This window comes from Colletotrichum acutatum, assembly GCF_030867785.1.
Source record: "Colletotrichum acutatum strain CBS 112980 chromosome Unknown BDZ83scaffold_100, whole genome shotgun sequence".
Taxonomy (NCBI): Eukaryota; Fungi; Ascomycota; class Sordariomycetes; order Glomerellales; family Glomerellaceae; genus Colletotrichum; species Colletotrichum acutatum.
The window spans coordinates 105972-122766 of record NW_026849094.1 but is presented as its reverse complement, the minus strand read 5'-3'; the positions used below and the strand labels follow the sequence as shown (position 1 = coordinate 122766).

At 53.4% G+C, this 16795-nt stretch overlaps 4 protein-coding genes across 4 annotated transcripts; 1 reads left to right on the top strand and 3 right to left on the bottom strand.

Annotated features, from left to right (window-relative positions):
* Positions 1-1987: 1987 nt before the first annotated feature.
* On the top strand, positions 1988-4280 carry BDZ83DRAFT_585839 (chromatin remodeling complex subunit; the record flags this gene model as incomplete). The annotated part of the gene is made up of 3 exons (XM_060505877.1): positions 1988-2054; positions 2300-2383; positions 2515-4280. 3 exons carry the CDS (start codon positions 1988-1990, stop codon positions 4278-4280), a joined length of 1917 nt encoding a protein of 638 aa, XP_060361282.1.
* Positions 4281-8836: 4556 nt separating this feature from the next.
* Positions 8837-10896, bottom strand: BDZ83DRAFT_632754 (histone-fold-containing protein). Its single transcript, XM_060508994.1, has 4 exons — positions 10075-10896; positions 9871-10004; positions 9636-9754; positions 8837-9496 (listed from the first exon to the last, which is right to left on the bottom strand). Exons 1-4 carry the CDS (start codon positions 10396-10398, stop codon positions 9084-9086), a joined length of 990 nt encoding a protein of 329 aa, XP_060361281.1. The 5' UTR covers positions 10399-10896; the 3' UTR covers positions 8837-9083.
* Positions 10897-13677: 2781 nt separating this feature from the next.
* BDZ83DRAFT_654984 (uncharacterized protein) lies at positions 13678-14472 on the bottom strand (the record flags this gene model as incomplete). Its single annotated transcript, XM_060510771.1, has 1 exon — positions 13678-14472. One exon carries the CDS (start codon positions 14470-14472, stop codon positions 13678-13680), a length of 795 nt encoding a protein of 264 aa, XP_060361280.1.
* Positions 14473-15124: 652 nt separating this feature from the next.
* BDZ83DRAFT_654983 (uncharacterized protein) lies at positions 15125-15526 on the bottom strand (the record flags this gene model as incomplete). Its single annotated transcript, XM_060510770.1, has 1 exon — positions 15125-15526. One exon carries the CDS (start codon positions 15524-15526, stop codon positions 15125-15127), a length of 402 nt encoding a protein of 133 aa, XP_060361279.1.
* Positions 15527-16795: the final 1269 nt, after the last annotated feature.

Here is a 16795-nt window from a genome sequence, read left to right as displayed (position 1 = left end):
TCGACCAAGCTCCAGCCCGCTTCCCACACCATCACCTCGCATCGCACCTGCTGATGCGACCTGCTTAGCTGCGCGTTATCCGACCTCATCCCTCCCTCCGTTGGCGATTGACCAGACCCTCATTCTCCCGGTCGCGGGGTTCACCAGTTCCTTCTGTCACTGTCAGAGATACTACTCCGTACACACACACACACACACACACACACACACACACACACATATACACACATCAACACCAACTCCAGCTCCAGCTCCAATACGTCTGCGCCTGCTGCGACCATATGGGACAGCCCAGCCTATCTCGGCCACTACAATAACTGCAGATACACTCTATTACACGCTTCCCTGAACGCGTCCAGCGCACACCGAGGCAGGGCTACCTACACCCAGGTCGAGAACGCCATAGGGAGATAACCACGAGAAATCCACAAGGCTGTCTCGCGAATTGCTTTGCTGCGTACGAGCAAATATAGAGCGACAAAGCAAGCCGACAGACGTTTTCTTTGCTTCTTAATAATCGCCGTTGATACCGACGCCGTCGTACCTCGCACCTCGCTCTTTTCAACTTCCCACCATCCATCCTGTCGCATTCCATCGCATACCCTCGCGTCGCATAACCTCGCTCCGTAAACCCCTGGTCTACTTGTCTCCGAGACCCTGGCCAGCATCCTGTCGCCGTCGCCGTCCCTGATATCGACGACATAATCGACAGCTCCGATTCATCGTCATCGTACTTGGCCGACTCCGTTCGCCCACGAGATAATCCCCGTCGCTTCCAGGCTGCGAAACCCCCTCCATTCGCTGGGGAGTCGCGTTTTCTTCACCCACCCCTCTCTACCACAGACACACACTCCTCGCGCAAACCCTCCGCGGGGACAGGAGCACAGAAGTCGCCCAGAAGGGCATTCGGCTGCAAGTTGACAAGCGCAAGCATCCGACTAGGCCGCGCTACACCCCGAGGTACATCCAGCTCTGCCTGCTGTGCCTTACTTCCTCCAGGTACCTCTCAGGCTCTTTAGTCTGGCTGCCTGCCTGCTCAAGGAAGGGTACTTTGGCTTCACACCCCGACGGCACGATTCGACGAGGCACCTTCCATTCACCCTCCCCCTCCGTACCACGACCTTGCCGTTCTCATCAGGTCACCCACTTCTCCCCGTCCATCCATCATCTGTCTATCCTATCCGTACCTACCATAGGTATACCTTACGACGTCTTTGCGAACTCCAACCAACCATCCATCATCTTCCCTCCTTCACCACCGCACGCGCGCATCTCCACCGGCAACAGCCTTCAGATTCTGCGCCCACACTTATTCTTTGCGTCTCGCGGCCTTGTTCACGTAGACAAGGGCTCATCAACAGCTCTACTTCATAGTATTCAGACGCCGCACGACACACTTAGTTTGCTCCTCGCCGCGTGGAAATCAAGAGGAGGAAAATTCAGCAACTCTTCGCCACACGCTTCTCCTCCTCACATCTTACAAAGCTGCTGCACACAGGCCCTCTCGCCAAAGAACCTACCTACCTACCTACCCGTCACACCCCGGGCCAAGGACACAGACCCTATCCCGTACTCTTTTGATTTTCACGGCTTGGTTGTACCGGCGCTGCAATTCAACTCTTGCATTTCCATCTAGAGATCAGAGTTTCCTTAGCCATACGCCCCCATAACCCTCTTATTCCTGTCCTGCAGTACGGATACAGAAGAGCGAACAAAAGGCAAGAAAAAGCTTCTATTTCGATTTCTTCTCAGGCCGCTCCCCCTACCCGCTGTTACTCGACATACTTTCCCGCCAGGGACATTTCAGAGCTTCGCGCCAACCACATGCACGCATAAGCCTGCCCTGCATCACCCAACGCACCCTCCCCAGACACAGTGTCGCCCTCGCCCGCGACCCGGCCGGAAGGCAATCCAACTATATCAAGACACGTCTTTCGTTGTCCTGATCTTGTCCTGACGAATTCACCGGGAGACGTTTGCGCGCTCAATGTACTCCACTCAGCCGAACGGAGCTGATAGTGCGACAATCAACCCGGCTGCCCTCAACTCTCCTGGTATGTTGCTTATTTCGCTATCCATCGCCCCCCTCCACAGTTTCAAGCCCCCCCGCCTCCACCCAGCCTGCTCGCTAGCCGTCATCGCATTCCACTGCGAGGCCCTGGCCGGATTAGCAACCATTTCTCCATGCGCAACTACCACTTGCGCGCCCCCCCTTCGCCTGTTTGAGCCATGGCTATGACCTTTCTTACCACAACTGTCCTGCCATAACATTATGCTGACGGCTTTGATCATCGTATAGACCTGCTCAACGCAAGCACTCGCGGCATCAAAAGGAGCCGCTCCCCGGACAACTTCCAGGGAAACCCATCTGCAGGTATTGCCGGTATGTCCTTCCCATCCAAAATCTCATTCTTCCCCATCATGCTTGTACTGTTCACCAGTCGCGCGTGTAACCTCTTGCTTCCTTCCCCGCCACGCGCAACGCGATACAAGCTAACACTGGTATTTCTGTAGGTGACTCCAACCCGAGAAAACGTGGGAAGTCATCCAAGTCCAGATCATCCGGTGCCATTTCCGAGACTGCCGGTCAGGCCCCAGTAGCCAACATGCCTCAAAATATTCCACCACCGCAAACCCCCCAGAACCAGAGCGCGCCGCTGCCTGGTGGTCAAGCCGTCAATTACGCGCCCGCGCAGGCCTCGCCTCCGCCCAAAACGACACCAACAAAGACTACATTGAAAGCTCTTCCCACAGTTAGAGATCACACCACCGACCAGCTGAACCCCGCCGGCGACGAGTACCTCCCGAGAGAAATTGACGAGTTTGGAGAAAAGAAGGTGATGCCCAATGGCCAGCTGTTGGGCGGCCGCGAATACAGATGCCGAACCTTCTTAGTTCCCAACCGTGGGGATAAGCTTTTCATGCTGGCGACTGAATGCGCGAGGGTTTTGGGATACCGAGACTCGTACCTTCTCTTCAACAAGAATAGGTCGCTCTTCAAGATTATTGCCAGCCAACCCGAGAAGGACGACCTCGTCAGCCAGGAGATCCTGCCATTCTCTTACAGATCGCGACAAATTGCCATTGTTACAGCCCGATCCATGTTCCGCCAGTTTGGAAGTCGCGTCATTGTCAACGGTCGAAGAGTTCGAGATGACTACTGGGAGACAAAGGCCCGTAAACAAGGTTTCACAGAGGCCGACCCCGCTGGCGAAAAGCGTCCAGGAGCAGCCAAGGCCAGAGAAGCCGCGGCTGAGGCGCAGAACCAGGTCCTGCTGGGTGGCCCTCACGGTGAGATCGTCTACAGCAACACACCCAGCCAATTCCCCGGCGCCCCTCAACCCCAAATCGTCCAACCAGGTATGCTTGGAGCGCCAACCGGAACCACGACCAGAATGCCCGTGATAACACTAGGATCAGAGCTCAGTGACAACCGCCCTCGCGACTATAGCGGAATTCTCAAGGGAGGTCCACGTCAGGAAATTACCGGTCCGGCTTACCAGGACCAAACTCGACCTGCTCAGATTGGAGAAGTTCATGCTCAGGCTCACCACGCTGCCGAGTACAACCGGTCTCTCAACCAGCAACGAGAGATGCGCGGCGACTACCTGCAGGGTATTTGGAGAAGGCCGCATGAGCAACCCCAGTCGACGAATCTCGTCCAAAATGTTGCCACCAGCGAAGCCGCCGTTCCTGCTACCCGAGCAACACAATCGCCGCACACTACGGCGAGCAATATGCCGTCTCAGTCAGGCATCGTGCCCAACCAAAGTCCTCAAATGATGATGACAGCCCCGCCGTACTCTCAATCGATCCATGCGCAGAATCCCATCAGCCAGGCTCCGATGCGAGGCATGGCTCAACCATCTGCCCAAAAGAACAACAAGCCAACGACTTTGCCTGCAGCCGGGAGTGCGAGCAGTATGCCTCAGGGTGCCCAGGGCTATCACTACCCAGGGACTGGCCAAATGTGGCCCCAGACGCAGCAAACTCCTCAACAACACAATTACTCTGGGTACACGACTCAGGGCCAGCAGCCGCATCAGCAATCGCCAGCTCCCCAACTGCGACATGCAACCAGCGGCGTGCAGCCGGGCATGCAATTTTCGGGAATGCCAGGTATGGGACAAAGTTATGGTGCCGCCGGCCAGGGGATCTACCCGACAGACCAAACCCCGCGGCAGTATATGCCCCAGCCGAACCAGGGATCTCCGGCCGTGACGCAGGCCTGGTCCAACCAGCAAACGCCAGCCCAATGGTGGTCGAACCAACCTCAATGAGGCCCTCGAGAAGAGAGTCGAAACACGATGACCCCGTTCAACTCGCAAATTCGATTCGACAACAAACAGCGTTATGCCAACTACACTTTTTTGTCCCTTTTTTATATATAGGCGGCGGTTACTCCCTGGTTTCGCCGGTTTGGCAGCCTTGCTGCCCTTCTGAAGGATACCCAAGCATACAGTTAGGTGGAGGCTATGTGCTTTTGGGCTGCGGGCCTGTCAGTCTTCGTGCAGCATTTTGGCCGAGAAGGATGGATAGAGGAGTAGTGGGGAACTAGGAACACATGGGCTCAGGTCCTTGGCGGAGGGAAGGGTCTTTTCACTGTAACGCGCCTCTATTCGTGGTTTAGTCAAAGTTTCTGGCATCTCAGGGAGGATGCATTGTTTCTTTTCTCTTGATCATTGTTGGATTCGGTTCTCTCAACCTCATCACACCCATGGATACTTTTTTTTCTTCCTGTTTCGACTGTTTCTGATTTCTTTCGCCGTTGGCACACGAGCACCTCCGACTTCAGTTTGATACCATCGCCGTCCTCCATCACCGATTCGCTTCGCTTCACGCGCTGTCTTAGTTAGTCCTTCTCATCCTCTCGAATACACGATACCACACCAACACCACGTCTACGCGTTCACATCGCCGCGAAACTGAATACACATCACTCAGCCACATCAGCTGCCACGGCAATGTTGACGAATATGGCAGTATTGAGCCTCGTTACTCAGCAGCACCTGAGCTCGTCGAATGAGGAAGGTGTGGCCGCGAGTTCATGCACAATATCAGTTCTTTGGGATCTTTGGGGCCTAAGCTTTCATGCTTAAGACCAAGCTCGTCTCTCACGCTGAAGGACACTTATGTTCTGGTGTGTTCTGATATCGACATGGCCCGTGAGGTATGACCGGGCGCCTCCTCTCTGACAGGGAGTCAAGATTATCACGAAAGCGAAGAACCGTGAGGGCGACAAGTTACAATATGGTTTTAAGGTTTACCCACAATCCAGGGTGCACCCTTTTTACAGAGACAGCGAAAGCACTTTGGGTCCTCGGAGGGGCACTTGACATGGGCGGGGACCCTTTTCAGTCTGCACGTCGGCGGTCAAATGATTTTGGCCTTGTTTTATCTTTGTGTCGGCCGATACGGCAGCATCGAAGGAGTTGTGTGTATTGATTTTGGGTGAAACTCGATATTGGTCGTCATGTTTTGGTCAACCAGGAACCCGGGGAGCGCCATGATCCGGCATCGGGGTGGGATTTGTTTCGTTTCTTCCGCGACAAAGTGGCAGTGGCAGGGAGGCTTCTTTGGGATTGGATTGCATGAGGGCCGTGTCGATCGAACACCTGTGGCTCGTGGTTTTGTGTTTGTTCGTCTGGGGTCTTTTTCTTTTCTTCTAGTTTCTTGATTGTACAACTCGATTTCACGACTGATGGGCGGTGCGGACACGAGATGAGATGGGTGGCCGTTTGGAGACACATTTGGACATTTGGAGGATAGTGGTATTTTTTTGATTTTCTTCTCTTTAATGCAAATACGTTTTTTTCCTCTCAATATCGCGGCCAACGTTTACTACCTAACTTACTTACTACCTTACCTGCGTCTGCAGTGCGCCTGTAGGTTTGTTTCTCTCTCGGCTCAGTTGGGACAACTATTTAAAGCATGGACGAGGGTGACCGGTAACAGCGTGCCCCGGGGGATGCATGTGCCATCTGGTCGTGACTTTGAGTTCCTCCATGGTAGAAGGAAGGCTTCGTTATCGGGACGAAGACCGGCATGTTGTGAGACAAGGGTCTGTGTACTCTTCTTCAGTCCATTAACTCAGTGCAGCGGGCAGGTTTTGGAAACCTGTGTCTGATCTTTTTGTCCCTAGGCTTACACCTTCCTACCCCCTCCTCCCCGACGAACAGATAATCGCCGCTTTATCGCCAGTACTCTGAGGTATGTAGGTAGGTAGGTAGGCCCCCCTTCCACATCGCCTCTGTCGTCCGGGTTCCACGGGAAGATAGTTCAAGGTGATGGAAGAGGGTCAACCGGTTAAAGTGATGTGGGATGTTTTTGGGACATGTGGACTAGTCTCTCTCTCACGTGCATTCAGGTCGAGCACGCCTCCCCCCTTTCAACCCTCTCGGCCGAGGAGAGAGAGCATTACAAGCCGAAGCCGAAGTTTTTCTTCCTCCTCGTTCTCCCTCACTACCTCCTCCCTCCCCGTTTTCGTGATGAAGGGTGGGTTTGCTTTGGGTAACTAGTTCGGACTCTTTTGTGAGGGGGGCCGGGGAAAGATGGAGGAGGAGGAGTGTAGGGAAGGGACAGGGTGCCGAGATGGTGTACAGTGTTCTCAATGTGCTCTCACACCACGGTTACCCTCGTTACTCTTGATCTGTGGTTGGACGATTGATTCTTATCTATTAAGGAATCTTGTATGGCTTTTTCCAGATAATTCGGAGGCGGATGAAGTCCCAGGTTTGTGGAATACTAATCTGAACAATGTTTCCAAAGAAAGAAGTGTAGGATACTTTTCGCGTGTACGGGGGGTTTATAACTGCCGATTCAAGCTGCCGAAAAGAACGGATTACATTTCTCATAACTCTCGCAATGGAGGAGAAAAAACAGAGGAAGAAAGAGAAACGCAAAAGAAGCTTGATGTTTTGATAGAGTTCTCCCCTGGATATCAGTAGCAGGGGCGCCTTTTGGCGCATGCTCGGGTTCGGGCAGGTTATTTGAAAAGTGTGACCGGAAAAGTGTGGGAAAGAATACGCGATTAGGAGAAAAACTGCCCGGGGAGAGGAGAGAAGAGAAGAGGGATATGTGGGAGGGTATAATGAAAGTTGACGATACCGAAGATGCGGCTCATCAGGCGGAAAACAAGGTTGTGGTTGAGAAGGGGGCGGGGGGGCGGTGGGAGAACGGCGTGTAAAAGGTGCGAATGCGTAGAGAGAAGGCATGACGAAAGTGACAAGAGAGAACCACGTCTTCGGAACTTTCGGAGGAGTATAAGATGAAAATTAGAAGGGAAAGCCGTCGGCGATGGATGTCTCATGAAAGCGCCGCACCGCCGTTATGGGCGGACAGTTTTTTCCTCGGACCCTTTGTGCGCTGCCAGGTGGGAGTTGGCGACGAAAAACGGTCGAGAGGGTGGGTTGAGACCCAGAGATGCGGAGTCGGAAACTGAGGTGTGGGGTGTTTCTCACACGCGCGCGAGTTAGAGAGGGAAAGATGGGAGGATCTATGATGAAGGGTGTTTGATGGAAAGGTGGTGGTGTGTGGTGATGATAGTGGGGTGATGTTGTTGATGATGATGAGTTGCAACGGACTTGATGGGAGTCAGTGTGGCGGCAAGGCTGAAGATGAGATAACCGCTCGGCGAAAGCGGAAGCCTCGTCGGACCCGACGTGCCTTCCTACTAACGATCAGCCGCCTCCGAAGTTGCGATAGGTTCTACTATGTGACTACAAGTGCACGAGGGTTGTTTGCGCCTGCTTCCCGTTTCGTCTCGTCTTTGTGAGCAGGAGATATGCGGGCTCTTATTACCTACCTTCCTAATCCCCTAACCCCCGGTCCTTCCTGTTGTGCAAAAGAGGAAGGATGGGCAATGAAATAGGATCTGGGCAGCGATGAACAGGGGCGAGCCGGAGGAACTGTTGGGGATAAGAAAGGCACCATCCATCGAAACACCAAGTTGGGAAATGCTGAAGAAGGAACGGCGGAAAGGGCGGAAACAAAGAGAGGCCAAAACAGAAAAGATGGGATCAAATGGTTTCTTTGGTTTATAAGCAGTGTTTTCATGTTCGGGCGTCTGTGTGTAAAATAAGTGTACGTGTGATCCAAGCATCATTCAGGGTGAGGGGAATGTGATATGGGGTTTCTTTTGCTTTTCTCGCATGTCATCCGAAGAGACGGAACATGGCGCCGTGAGGTTGAGTTAGGACTTAAGTGTTTTACAGTCGGAGTTTGCGCGTTTGCATCCTCAATGTTTACTGATATCGACCATTGCGCGATCATGACGCTGATATATGCTTTTCTTTTCGAGGCTGCTTGAAGGCGAATGAGCTATACGGCTCGTACGTACGACATATCACCAGTGAAACCCCCAATTATAAACTTTGGGGGAAAGCAGGTTCCGTATTCGCTGAGTATCAGCGTCGGCCTCGTCTGCTCTTGGTATCTTGTTGACATCATGACTTCCCCTCTGCGAAGATACTAGAGCCTTTACCATGTTAATGGTTGCTGTCGTAAAGAGCTTCTTGTGGGGGTGGCATAGACACACGCTCAACTCTTGTTCTTCTCAATGGGATGAGGCTGAAGTCGTAACGCCTATGAGTGCTGATAGGCTGGATACTCTTCTCACGTCTGCGCCTCTTGAATGGACGATGAGCCTATCCGCTTGTACGTTCGTAGCGTCGTAGCGGGCCTACTTCAAGAGTGCAATCCCCTTCCAGTCCGGATGAACCGTGACCCCGGGGTAAGTAAGAGGCGGGTCTCCGAGGAAAGGGGCCCGGCCGCCGCGATACATCGTTCGCCGGCTCTTACGAAGAGGCCGAGATTCTATGCCTAGCCGACACACTGCCAATGCGAATGATGAAGGGGCACCAACATCGCATTCTCTTGCAGGCGTCTTTACACGAAATCATGTGTATTATCAAAAGAATCATTCGCATTACTTTCCTTCCAAGACCCAAAACCGGGGCTGAAGCTCTCCGTTGCAGCCCTTTTTTTTTTTTTTTGCCATCATCACGCTAGGTAACCTCATGTCTCCCCAACCAACATTCGATCTCTCATCGCCGACCCCAAAATAGGAGATTCACCACGAGGCTTTAGTCGCTCTCGTCCCCGTCGAGCGCCTCATCAACGTCACTGCCCTCGCCCTCCTTCGTCTCCAGCGCATCGTGCATCTCCTCACTGCTCCCTTCCTCGTCCTCGTCATCATCCTCTTCTTCCTCTTCCTCGTCCGCCTCCTCGTCTTCCTCTTCCTCGGCCTCCTCCTCGGGCTCCGTCTCTGCGTCATCAGCCTCTTCATCAACGGTCATGGCAGAGTCGTCTACACGGGCCTTCTTTGAGCGGGGGGCGGTGTCTGAGGATGCTGCGGTCATGACGCTGTCGTCCGGGTTGGAGAGGAGGGACGCGTCTGCTGATGCTGTGCCTGCTGCCCCGGCTGCGGCGCCGCCCTTCTTGGCAGCGACCTTGTTGCGGTAGTTTGTGCGTTTTGCGTTTTGGATTTGGGTATATTCTGAGATTCAAATTAGTGGTGGTTATGCCTCTCATCGTTCAGTATAGATGAGTAAAATAGAGCAGTGATGTCCAGATTGATGATTTGTTTGAGGGCCATCTTCGGTGGTTACATGGGGAAGACAATAGGGAAAACTCACTGGCAAATTCCTGCTCCAAGGGCTCTCGCAGGAAACCGAACTCGATGTCATCCAGAGCCTTGAAGACGTCTTCAGCACTGACAGTCTTTTTGCCGGCATTTGTTGTGATTTCATTCGCACTGAGAATCACAATATGAGTTAGCACATACTGGACAAAGATAGTCTCTGCTCCTGGACACCATTGCTGCCTGTTTGGACAAAGAATCTCATAGGGACTCGAGAGGTTTTGACGCACTGAGAGGCTAGGTAGTTGATGAACACTGTCGCGCTCTTGCCCATGGCTAAGACGGCGTTGGCCTGAATCTGAGTCTGAGGCGGAAGGACACCCTTTGCCAGCCTGGTGATGATGGACTTGGGCAAGCTGAGATCCTACGGATTGCATTATAATTAGTCAAGCCCAGCACATTATCGCCAGCATCACACGGGTTTCCCTCCTTACCTCGATGGTGAGAGCATCCCTATCCGCCTTGGCCATCTTGTCATGCGTCTGACTCTCCTTCTTCTCCGTCGTCGCCGGCGTCGACTTTGCAGCGGCCGCGGCGGCGGCATAGTCGGGCGTCGGCGCGGGCACACTGGACGGTGTCGCTGAGGAGGGCTTGGCCGCCGATGCTGAAGACGGGGTGCCGGCGGCGGTAGCAGCGGCAGCGGGTGCCGCCGCGGCCTTGGCCGGTGTAGAGGAGGCAGAGGGTTCCTCGTCCATGACGATGAAGCGGGCGTTGGACACGTCGCTTCTCCGGCTCGCGTCGCTTTTGCGCGGAGGCATGATTTGTGAGAGCGAGTGAGAAGGTCGAGGGTCGAGAACTGAGTCGGGTAATGAGGTAGCGGGTGCTAGGAGGGATTTATTGTGGAGAAAGAATGGGAGGAAATGGAGTTGTATCCGTACTCTGTATACCACCCCTGGACACTGTTTCTTAGCTTGGTTGCCTCAAGAGTCTCTTCCTTCTCATGAGTTTGCATGGGCTCGATGAAGTAGTACACGATTTTATTCTTCTCTGGCCTCGAAAGATGTTTGTTTTAATGCTTTTTGTCGGCTGTGTGTCCAAGAGTTGAGGTTTTTCATGTGTAGGGAAGATGCGATAAGCCCCTCGGGATGAGCCGTGGTCTGTCAATGAACCAGGAGGATACTCAAGCTCGCAAAGCTGCTGCCAAAGGGCCAATTGAGGTATCTGAAGCAGCCGAGCCGACCCTTTCACTGCCGCCAGATGAGGTGGGATCAATATTCTTTGAGAATCGAGAGTCGGTTCCCGAAGCGGTGGGCAGGACAACGAGTGGTTAAGGTGCGCTGCCGTCGTTGGTCAGCGCGTCTTGCGGTCCAGTGGACGCGATCTGGACCCGCTTTCAGGTGCATACGCGTTAAGTGCGTCTGTCATTCTCTCATCTCATGGCTCCAATCGATCACCGTTCTCATCTAATACCCTCACTCATTGCACTCACTCACTCATTACGCTCAGGTCACTCACTAATTATTTAACTGCGAACTAATGTAAGCATAAACAACTCAGAGTGCGGTTACTGTGATTCCCGGTCTTACACATCATTTTACGCATTGACAGGTATTCGCCATCGTTGGACCGAGTAGATAGATACTGCTCGCTCAGCCATCTAAGCTGAAGTAGACTGTTTATTGGCAACTGACTTGAACTTTACAAACGTCCTTACCTTAGTATGAGAAGAGCCTAAAATCACGAACGAGATCTCCAGAAGAAATCTAATTTTGGAATTCATCGATGACAAGGTAGTCAAGAAGAACGAACGACATCTTCACACATATCCATCCATCATATTGGCCTCGACCTGCCGACGTTGTTCAACGGAACTCAAGTCGCAGCATCATCCATCTTCATTCCAACCATCAACGGACATCCCAATAGCAGCGGGCTGGCAAGACACCTCGCATCTTCCCTGACCCTGCCATTCATACCTCACACTACAACTCCCGTAACCTCGTCCCCGATTCGTTCTGCCCCAACGTACGAATCTAGAACTATCGCACACCCCAAAGCTCAGGATTCGCCTTCGCACATCTCCCCCTGCTTCTCTCATGTTTCTTCCTTCTCCCCGCAAACATCCGAAATAAGTCGTGAACCCGCAGATATGACACGAAGAAGACGCGCGCACGCGGAGAAAAGAGTCCAGGCATCAGAAACCGAGGGGACTACAACATAAGAAACGTCATGACAGGTGTCAGAAGACTCCAGAGGGAAGAGATGGAAAGAATTGAGAAAGTAAGAAACATCCGAGGGACCAGGAGCACTCCATCCAGCCGCCCCCGATGACTCCGAAGATGGACAGCTTTCTTTCCCCAACGAATGAAATCCACATCACGACGAGGGAACAATACAAATCAAGAAAAGAAGATGGAACGAAAGAATTGTACCGTTGCGACTTGTACTTGTAACAAGTTGCTATGGATAATGATGAACCGACAAGGACAACACGCCCCAGCCTCCTTACGACCATCCATCCAACTCCTGCAAGTTGATAATGGCGTTCACCAGCCGTAGTGGTGACGATCGAAAGAGGCAGAAAGGTATGCCATGTGTCTGTATCCAAATGCGAAGACACCACTCAAAATTCAAAGACAGATCCTTCACCTCACCACTCCCATACCCACAACGACCGGGCGTCTTCCCTGTCGCTTCGCGTTCGTCCCCGATGTGCCAACTTTGTGTTGCAACACCCACACCGGGCCCGGCGGCGGGGAAGAAGGAAAAAAAGAGCATTCGCGTTTCACCTGTCCCGCCTGCCATCGCGCCCGTCATCCTGGGATGGCAGGTCTCGCAATGTGGCCGGCGCTGCGTAGGGGGAGGGTGGAATAACGGCAGGCAAAAGAGAAGGCCAAGAACACGACACCAGAGTGTCATCGAAACCTTGGCCACGAAATCTTGCTTTTCTTTGCCCCCCTCCCCTTCCCTCCCGCTCCGTCAGTCAGTCAGTGAAGTGCCGGCACCTATTTGTTTTGATGACCTTCTTCTCTTCTTCCAGGTTGTTGAGGGGAGAGGAGCACACCCCCATGCTCCTTGTTCCGCGTTTCACCAGCGATTCTTGGGGAACTTTTGCGTGTTGCTAAGCTGTCAGCAGCGTGGTCGACGTGAGGGTTGCCGCCTAAAGATGGGATGATGAGCAGGACAGCCGCGCTCTGCTCTACCATTCGCGCACGCAAAAAGCTTCCCATTCTGACATTGTGACAACCTGTTCGTCGTAGTCTCCCAAAAGGAATCAGCGCTGTTTAGACTAAGAGTTCATATTGCCACCGACGCGATTCACCTCGGGTTCATATGCATCACCCATATCACATTGAGATCTGGATCGTCGCGCTAGATGTATGACTTGTATTTGAATTTGTTTCGGGGCTAAGTTTGGTTGCCCGGCGAAGTATTTAGAGACTTAAATATAGAAAATGGGCTGCGTTGCAGCTGTAAGGAGACCGTTTGTCATGTGGGTATATCCATCACCATTCCAAAATGTGGTGTTCCGTCATGAGTGACTCCAATGAACCACCGTTAAAGGGGAAAAAAGACGTCGTTTCAGACATCGAAGCTTCTTGCCAAATATGGCAATTGTGAAGCGATATGATGCTCGCTCAGTTAAGAGGAACATGAGAGGGGAGTTGGGTTGCATCAGATGCGTCCGCTGAGTCTTCCATGCCACTACGAAGAGGGCATCACGAAGAAAGCTCAAAGAGTAATGGTGGCGGGGAGGATTGTTGAGCCATGAAGTTCCATTCTAAGTCTGATACGGCTGGCCTCACCCACCACCCTCGTGATGGTGTTAAGCCACATAGGAGTTGAGATATGCTGCCATCCATCGGGACATGAAACAAAATGTCCCACGGAATAGCACACCCCGCACTTCTCTCCAGTCCCGCGGGAAGAGCGCGAGGGCTGAAACGAATGTCGTAGTCTAGCGTGTGGCGTGCTCCTGTCATCCGCAGGGTTCGTTGCAAAAAGTTTTCCTGCAATATTCGTAAAAGTTGGTTGTAAGACAAAGCTCGGCGTCAGAGAAGTCTCCTCAGCCGGCGTAGAATCGTAAAATCGTAACTTCAGCCTACGGCGAGACCGATTTCTGATTGCCGTAGGAAAGGGCGTGGGGAGAGGCCACCCATGTGATATTCCTCATCAAGTGAGAGCCTTGGAGGGTTTGAGGGAGAAGAGTAAACGCGCTGGTGCCTCACATCCGAGTGTGCCGAAGAAGGCATTCGGGAGTAAGGGTCCACCGAAGGACGGGGAGACATTTCCGTGTCAGTGTGGTAGCCGTACCAGTGCTCGCGCAGACTACCGACACTCGCGCTGCTGCGAGAGCTGCGGTGTCTGCCATGACGAGGAGACGGCAACTTGGATAGCCTGGAGTTCTGTCGCTTGGGAGATGGGAGGAAGGCGAGATCACCCTCGACGGCGTCGTCAGTGAGGCCAACGCGTGCGTTTGGGGCTCGTGCGAGGACGGGAGTTTGAGGGATATCAATACTCTTCTTGTCCATGCTCCGCTTGTGATACAGAGAGCGAGGGGCCGTATCCGTAGAAGGGCGTGGCTGGTGCTGGCTGTGGTTCTGGTAGACAATCACGCTGGCTGGCTTGCGAATATATCCAGCCGAGTCATGCTTATCCACGACAACGGTCGTGCACTTCTCGATTGTACGGCAGGCCTTCCAAGATTCAATCTCCTCGTCATCAATCGGGCTGTTGCCCCGGCGGCTGAACGGAAGGCGGCCCCGGCGGTAACGATAGCAGAGAAAGATAGCCCCGATGATAATGATCACTCCAAGCACAGAGAGTACAGTGCTCAGAGCAACCACAAGGCCACGGTTGCCCTCAATACCCTGCGATTTGTTCCCGCTCATGGCGCCGTGCTGGTCAGTCAAAGAGGTTGAGCTTGGTGCAGCTGGCGCCGTGAGGTTTGGGGTCCTGCTGCCAGCATCAGTCGGCTGAGCAGAGGACGGCAACGTGGTCAGTGGAACTGGAGTTGGTGGCGGAGGTACAACGATAACAGATGTCGTTGAGCTTGACTGAGGAAGCTTTGGTGTTGAACTTGGTCGTGGAAACGGCTGCGGAAAGTTTGGTTGGGGTGCACTCGGCTGCGAAAAGACCGGTGGAGGAAACGAGCGAACTGGAGTTGGTGAAGACGAGACTGATGGCACTGGAGGTCTCGGAGTCGAGACTACGGGACTAGAACGTGGTGTCGTCGTTGACCTTCGAGTTTCAACCGAGGTGGTAGGGGCCGGGGGAGGCGGAGGCGGCGGTGAGGTGGTCTCCGGGGGCGGAGGCGGGGGCGGGGGAGCTGGAGCAGGCGCTTCTGGAGGAGGAGGCGGCGGCGGTTCCTCTGGTGGGGGAGGAGGTGGAGGGGGGTCCTGATTTGGAGGGTTTTCCGAAGGAGGAGGTGGTGGTTCCTCGTTGTGGGGAGGTGCTGTGAAGATGTGTTAGCTCTTTATCCGATTTATATGTAAGTCAAGTGAGAGCAAAACGGAAAGGAAATGTCCGAAGGTGTCCATGGAGTCAGTCAGGTGAAGTAAGGCGGGGCTCGGATGAGATCGTCGGTGTGATAAAGAACGGCAGATGGATGAAGGCATCGCAGACTGAGTGTTCAGTGCTAGGGTTGAGCCAGGTCACACCTCCATTGTTGGGATTGTTTGGATCCCCATTGTTCGTCCCGGGCCCGAGGACAGGCGCAGGATCGGTGCCGGTTGTAGGTAGGGCGTCGAGTCCGGGTGGCGTGACGGGAACATTCGGTACGACTTCTTTGCCTTTTCCCTTTCCTTTGCCCTTGCCCTTGCCCTTGCCTTGTCTTTCCTCTTCAGTTTCGAAGTCGGTAGTGTCGTCTCTTGGATTCAAAGCTCTGGTTGGTAATGAGAGGCTCGAAAGCCAAACCACCGCTGAGAGCAGTTTCGTCGTCGACATCGTCCAGTAGGTATTATATGCCGTTTCGGCGTGGATGGGCCAGCCCGATATAATATATGGAACAAGCAAGTGTTCGTATTACAAGCTAGTGTTCAGATGTTGTCCAGCGCCATGGACAACTTGCACCACTGGGCTTTTGGAATCATCCGTGATAGGAAAAATCGACAAATAGACACTCAAGGAAAATAAGAGATTATAGGAAAGGGTGACAAACAGTTTGGGTGAATGATCTCGGTACCAGGTCAGGATAACAGACAGACCAGAGATCAGGTTCCACGACTCCAAAGTTGACGTTGGGAGCCGGTTGATGCTGGAGACCTTCAAGAACTGGAAGGGAAAGGGTTGGAGACGAGGAAGAGAGGCTCGCGGAGACCGAATCTAGAAGATAGTGGACGGCGGTCCTGGGGTTATGTATATAGCTGCCATGTAGGTGTGGGAAAACGTAGCAGAAAGCACCTGGTTCCTTCGATGCGGCACTTGCGGCAGCACTGACGTGGGAAGGATGTAAAGATTGACGGGCGGTGGCACCTTGGGCCACCTTTGCAGCCACGCACACACGATGTGCGGATACACCACGCACTTAGACATGTACACACAGCTTGGTGCATACGCCGTACGGCGAGGAAGAGTGTGCCTGGAGAGAGAGAGAGAGAGAGAGAGAGAGAGAGAGAGAGAGAGAGACAGGGTAGGGATAAGCTGTACAACCGTGCACCCGCTTGGGAACGACGGCATGTGAATAATCCCGCAAGGACATTATGGGGCCTTTCCGGGGGTGTGGCCATGATCCATGATGCAGGACAGGAAGTCGAGATCCTTTAGTGTGGTGTGCGCGTGTGTAGGAGGAGGGGGGAGGCGAGAAGCTGAGAGCGAGTAAGTGTGTGTGTGCGTGAGAATATGTGAGAGAAGAGCCAGAGAATGGTGGTGGTCAGTTGCGGGTTCCTGTGCCTAGTGTGGTGGTGTCTGTGGTCAAGAGAAATCGTCCGTGACGAGTGGGAAGAAACGAACGAACCGAGCTGCACACAACGCATCAGGTTCAAGACAGTGGAGAGGTGGATCTGAGTGGAGCGTTCGGAGGTTGAGTTGTGTGTCGGGGTCCATGAACAAGGGGGGGAGGGGTGAAGTCAAGAAGAAGATGAGAAGACGAGACGAGGACAGGCGAAGGCTTGGCTTCTGAGCGGAAGAATGAGGAGTTGAGAGTTGAGAGTTGAGACTGCGAGAGAGAGATGAGTGGGTGAGAGGCCACGAGAGGGAAGAGACTCAGGAACAGGA